This window comes from Amborella trichopoda, chromosome 9, assembly GCF_054954075.1.
Source record: "Amborella trichopoda isolate Santa Cruz 75 chromosome 9, AtrichopodaSantaCruz75HAP2 v2.0, whole genome shotgun sequence".
In the NCBI taxonomy this organism is placed as follows: Eukaryota; Viridiplantae; Streptophyta; class Magnoliopsida; order Amborellales; family Amborellaceae; genus Amborella; species Amborella trichopoda.
In genome coordinates, this window is record NC_142344.1 from 55,917,219 (window position 1) to 55,924,027 (window position 6,809).

Below are 6,809 nucleotides of genomic sequence, written 5' to 3' on the forward strand. Positions count from 1 at the left end.
CCCAACTATACAAGCAAAAAACACACACAAAAATAGGGGAAAGCAAAATACAAGCACCACCACATGTGCAATGGGACAAACAAAAACTAGGGTTTGGCTCTCATGTGTGTCCTATCTTGAAATAGGAATAAATATTTACCACATTTTCTCTAAAGATTTACATGATTATCTTTTCAAGACAATTTTTTTTTTGTCGTTTATTTTAGAAAAAAATATTTGGTTTGTCGGCCGATTCATTCGTTTGCCTCGGTTCTTGAGAGATTTAGGAGCATCCCAAATCACTGTGGATCTGTATTTATGCCTTCGATCCTTTAATTTTAAGCTCCATAAAATAAAAATATAATACTCTCTTAAAAAATTAAAAATAATAAATAATATATAAATAGGCTATGTTAAAACCAACATCTATCTTATTTTTAAGATTCATATTTGTGGTGATCTAGATGTCAGACATGTAAAATGTTGATCTTAAAAATTAAAAGGAGCAACCAAGTAAATTTGGAATTGAATCAACCAAAAGTCCTTTTGGGATAAGTAAAGGAAAAATATATAATAAGATTATTTATCTTTAGTACAAGTTGGTCACAATTAATATTCACTATTAAATGTAAAATTAGATAGCAGCATTTATTCCATTGACTAAGCTCAAGCTTCAAAAGAAATTTTCTGGAATTTTATGATACGCTCATGTTATCATATTTATCATCGAATGATTGTAAGTAATTGTGACATCTTGTATCAAAGGTAAATGGTCTCATTGTATACAATCCCGTAAGTAAATTGCTTGCCTTTTTTTTTTTCATAGTATCATTCAAATTTTGGAGATGTAATCTTTTCAATAATAGACTTAACTCTCCACCATCCAACATTGATCAAAGGTTGGATAAATTTTTTTTTTTTAACAATCTGGACGACTTAAAATTGTAAGCGTGTATAGTTTTAAACAATGCGTATCTAATACAAGTAACACAAAAATATTTTATATAAAATAAACTAACCAAACTAACCCTAAATTTGATTGGATATTTTTGTCTATTTATTTTATCCAAAATACTTTTTTGTTATTTTTATCCGATGCGTTTAAATTTCAAGTTGATTCAATTAAAATACGAATTACATTCTCCACTGTCCCATCAAGATCAAACAATGGAGATTCTAACCTAAATTATATTATAGGTGAAAACCTTTGGGAGAATAAATTCAGAAAGGATGTATTTGAGATAGAGAGTTACACTGCAATTTGTAAAGGATGAGGTAATAAAATTGTTACTGATTCTCAAAAAGGAAAGAGAGATATATTTGAGATAGAGAGTTACACTGCAAGAACCAAGAGAGAAAACGCCACACTTTAGAGAGAGAGAGTCTCTTGAAATAAAACGGCAAGCAAGTATTTACGGGAGTACTCTACAGTATTCAAATTTTTAGATATGTAACCTGACCACCCTAAAAATAAAAAGAAAAATAAACTAAAATTACATAAGTACTCCTTGAAAAATAACGCCCTAGGGTTAAATAGGAACTCTAATTTTGATTTTATATATATATATATATATATGAAAATATACTCGTTTTAAAGTGGATCTCAAAATTATGAAAAAGTCCTCCTAATTAGGCTTTTTTTTTCTAACAGAATATGATGGTGTTGGTGATGATGATCTAATAAAGTATAAGTATGAAATGTGCTCTAACAAAAGTACTCTATACGTTCTTGACTAAAAGAGAGAGACAGATAGGTAAAGCATAATCAACCTTAGGTTTCAACTAATGTTTTAAAAAACAGATCAATGACCTTGATCGCTCATAGATAAAATCAGGCTGGACCAGCGATCTATCTTAGTGAATCACCAATAAAAATTAGAAAACAAATTTTTTTTTTTTTTTTTTAAAAAAAAGCTGAGTAAGGTCGGCTGGTTCCCTGACAAAACTAGCCAATATGGTTGAAAACCGGCCAATTCTCTATACATAGTGGGAATCATACTAGTCCTACCAATTCTCGATCTAGATTAGGTGATGTGATGCATACTTTAAAACCGGCCAATGCCTAGTGTTTGAAAGCCGGCCAATTCCTACTAGGAACCGGCCAATTCCCTATACATGGTGGGAATCAGACCAGTCCTACCAATTCCTGACCTGGATTAGGCGATCTAATCTATATTTTAAAACCCCGATGTCTACTGAGTGGTAGAAACATACGTTTAAATCATCATCATCATCATAGCCTTTTCTCAATTATTTGGGATCGGCTACACGAATCCTGGTATACTTCAAGATTCATAGAAATTTTTGACAAAATTTTACGTTGGCTGCCTATCTAACACAATCCACCACTTTTATCCGTTTTTTTTATGGGTTAAAAGAAAGTTTAAAGTCCTCACCCTTCTTAGACCTAAACAACTATTTTTAAATGACGGAGATGATGGGTCTGAACCTTTCAAATTTGTCCGAAACAACCCAAACTACCTTAAGAATATGTATGAGCATAACATTGTTGTAAATTATCCATAAGGTTGTGTCCCAATTAAGCTTAAAAAGCAAATACAAAATTGTGGGTTATCTCATAATTAGTGCAATGATATTTTAATATATTTTTACCATTGCATGAAAAGCTTGAAAGCTCATCAATAACGCAAAAGACACGGTACGGAACCTAGGAATCATGCTAGGAAGCAACCGTGCCCACTTTAACTACAACAGGCCAAGGGTTAGCCTCCACACTAATCTTTATTATTTCATAATATATATATATATATATATATATATATATATATATATATATATATATTATTTTAGGGTCATCCTTGGCAACATTTTTAGTAAATAGACCCAGAAAATTTAATAATTCCACTAAATTGATGTTTTGTGTACTTTGGCGTTCTCTAAAACAGTGCTGAGCATAATGCTGCACCGTAGTAGGAGCATATTGTACACTTGGTCTTCAGAAGAGCAGTTTAGGAGGGTTTACTCAATCTAAAATTTTAAGGTCTACTTTAGATATGCCATCCAACATATAAGTAATTTCATAATATAAATTAGATTTTTAAGTCATTAAACACTCAGATTTAATTGGACAGTCATTATTCTCTCAAAATGGTACTTTGCAAGGCACCGTTAGGTTCCTCTCTCTCTTTGCTTGATGGATGAAATTTCTATAGGGCCTAAGCTTTATGAAAACAAAAAAAGCCTCACCTCAAATTTTCATCTGGAAAGTACTTTCGGCATCGAAAATTTTTATGATGGTTCTAAAATTAATTTCAATCATTGATAATTAATGGAATAGATTTTGTGGATATGTAAACACTTATTTTAAAGGCGAAATGGATGGTCTAGATGATTTGTTGTAATATACACTATTTTTAGAATTTGAAACCCTACTTTTTTTACACAACCATAATTTTCAAGCTGAGATGATCGATTTAAAGTTTTTTCAACACTTGAATTGCAGTTTTGGACGAGTTATAAGGTGAGGGTTTACTTAGTTTGGTATCGCTGCCCTCTCTATCAAACCATTTTCCTTTCTTAATTTGTTTATTGTTGTTGTCCTTTCTTCTTTTTTTCTTTATGTTTTTGTTGAGATCGGTGGTTATGATGAATACCAAATTTTGATTTTGATGAGCTAAGAAAACTCCTATTTAGGGTTTCATGAGGGAGTGAATTGACCATGTGCTCCCGCGGGTGCATATTTATCTTGTTGGCAATAATGTGTTGGCTAGATTACCAGCCCTTCTAATTGTTCCTTTCTTATTATAAAACTATACTTGATGTACAAAGTGCCAAGTTCGAGCGGCGTGTTAATTGTCCACTTGTGATCACCACCTTCTCAAATTGATTTATTGTCTTCTTCTCAAATGGAATTTCATTCCTTCACTTGATCAGCATCATGACTGATTTGAACATTTTGAAATTCTATTATTATTCCTCTCTTTGGCCCCAACTTCTTAGTTTTTACCCTCCCTCTCCCACAAATTGATCCAGAGTGGTAGCAGAAAATATAAAACTATTGGTGAAATTTTGACCGTAAGGCCACATCTCGAAACGCTGCCACGAGAACCAGATCTCGCACTGGAAGAACTTGTGATGCAAATCTTGTTTTACTCCTGATTGTGAAATTTGAAGGTCCAAAAATGTTGTAGATCTAACGGTTTCATAAAGACTTGAAATAGATGGTCCAAAAAGAGTATCACGAGATAAACCATTTTAAGGCTTGAAATCCGTTTTTTTCATCAACGATCGTCTAGGTAGGAATGATTAATTGATATGTGGGGTTTCCCTTTTCGAACAATAGAGTCTTAAGCGGTGAAAAGCATATTTATTTTTCGATCAAAACAAAAGTACTATAGTGAGTGTGGTGTCTGATATCTTCAGTTTTTTACTATTCCTCTATCCCTATCCCATAGGTATAGCGTTTGAATCAAAATATAACTTTTTCTTTTGTATGAATTGATATTATTGCATTGCAATTCCTTCCCGATATCTCCCAAGGAAAATCCTGAATTGAATCCCAATGAATACCATATAACGGAGCAACGCCCGACATTTTATGCCAAGAATGAGTTGCGGATGTATACACAGCCATAGCTTTACAAAATATTTCCCTAAAACTACAGTGAGATTTGTCCATTGCTTATGCAAAACATAATGATTTCCCAATAATCTTAATCCTTTTTTTCATTAACCTTGGCCAAGACTCCAGAGTGTTGCTGTTGGATCAACCACATAAATTTAGTGAATTTTTTTACCTAAATCTCACTTAAATTACTTTATACTTATGGGAAGAGTTTTTATTTTTTATTTTTTAATTTTTTTTATAACATTTCAAGAGAATGGGAGAAAATCACTCATCAAAGGGTAGTTTTTGGCATTGTACTGTTCATGTACTACATTTCCATTTTTGGCACCTAGAGAATATTTTATATGTACACGTATAATATGAGCATATTATTCTGTATCTATGCAACCTAAACAATCATTGGCACTCGTTTTCACTACTACAGGAAAACGTTCCCTATAAAATTGTGATACCCATATTCAATTGATCAGTTCAATTGTGATGCCCATATTCAATTGATCAGTTCAAATTCAGAAAGTTTCTCCTTGTTTGTGTTCCATTAATGGCTAAATCACAGACCACTGAGCAGAACAGCACCACCACCAGGACAAACAGGCCTTCGATGCGTAGATTTATCGGGGTTAGGCAAAGGCCATCGGGAAGATGGGTGGCCGAGATCAAGGACTCTTCGCAACGCATCAGGCTATGGCTCGGTACATTTGATACAGCTGAGGAAGCCGCAAGGGCCTATGATGAGGCAGCTCGGGCACTGAGAGGCGAAAACGCGCGAACCAACTTCACAGTTTCATCACCACCCAACCCCAATTCTAGTGCCATCCATGATAGCTTCTCAGTCAATAATGAATTTTCTTCTTCGTGGCCCGGTTCACTATGCAGTAGCTTGAGTCTGAATTCACTCAAGGCAAAGTTGAGCAAGAATTTGCAAAACCTCATCGCGAGAACGGCGAGTTCCAAGTCACCAAAGACCAGGGTGAGTGATCATGTAACTTTTGCTAGCCTTTTTCAGCTTAAGGGGTTAAACCAAGGTTCAGGCAATCATGAGGGGAGTCTCTGGAGGAGTAACATTGAGAAAGTAGTCGAGCCTAGTTATGTTGTCCCTCATCGAGTCGCACCCGAGCCCCTCTCTCTAGACCCCAACTCTAGCTGTTTTAAGGACCCAACAAGCTCATTTATGGATGTTGAGCATGACCATAGCCTTGTGCTTGAGCCTGATCCCAAGCTTGAACTTGATTCTATGGGGGTGAGCTTGGGCTCATCCAGTGGAACCGGGGACTATGAGAAGTTTGATATGCATGACTTCTTTGGTTACATGAGTGAAAGCTCAGTTGATTGTGATCTCAGTCAGGAGTTTGGGGAGAAGAACTTAGTGAATATGGGGGAGAGTGAAGAGGTGAATAAAAGCTTTTGTGAATCTCCAAGAGCAGGAAAGAGGTGCAAAGTCTCCTCTTCAGTCATTATCCCTCCTTCTTTCAGTGTCAATAGGTTCCTTTGACACAAAAAGAGAACTTGCTTCATGAACCAGAGCTTCTAAGAGGGATCTATGGACACCATCTTTCAAAGTACCTCAAAATATTGCCATATGGGACCTGGCCTAATGGTCCTTGGCCTATAAAAAAAAGGAAGCTTCAACCTTGTAGTGGGGTGATAAAATTTGCTAGAAATTTGCATCAGTCAATGATTTCTAGTTTTCCTTTCCTCCAAGTTGCTCTTAATCTAGGCACGTTTGGGTCATGTGAAAATATTTTTCAGAAAATATTCTCACGTGAAAAAATTCTCTCATGTGGTTAAGTATGGGAATATTTTTACATCAATTAGTTATCAATTAGTATGAAAAGATGCACTAAAACCAATTGGTATGAAAATATTCCCATACTTAGCCACATGAAAGAATTTTTCCATATGAAAATACTTTCTAGATAATATTTTAATAGGAACCAAACATGGAAAAAAGTCGTATCATTTCACTTCTTGGTTACAAGTACAACTTATGTAGACAAGAAAAATACACTCTTTTCCAAAGGATATGAAGTGTTTGATGCTTCCATTAATGGAGATCTAGTTTTTGTGTGTCGTTTGGCCCTTTGGTTTCAATGATTATAAAGGTGGACTTGGGTGGGGCCCCACTAGGGTCTCGATCCCGATGTCACCTAGTTTGATATGGGCAAGTCCGACCAGGATCTGGCAAGCTTCAATCATAGTTATCCCATTTATAGATCTACTTGATTTGAACCATTTTTGGGAA

General features: G+C 34.9%; 1 protein-coding gene across 1 annotated transcript; it reads left to right on the forward strand.

Moving 5' to 3' along the window:
- The first annotated feature begins 5,055 nt into the window (after positions 1 to 5,055).
- Positions 5,056 to 6,418, forward strand: LOC18447756 (uncharacterized). Its single transcript, XM_006857843.2, has one exon. It carries the CDS (start codon positions 5,109 to 5,111, stop codon positions 6,057 to 6,059), a length of 951 nt encoding a protein of 316 aa, XP_006857905.1. The 5' UTR covers positions 5,056 to 5,108; the 3' UTR covers positions 6,060 to 6,418.
- The last annotated feature ends 391 nt before the right edge of the window (positions 6,419 to 6,809 follow it).

Excerpts from the sequence above, each read along its gene's own strand:
- LOC18447756 (XM_006857843.2), top strand. The coding sequence starts at position 5,109 with ATGGCTAAATCACAGACCACTGAGCAGAACAGCACCACCACCAGGACA.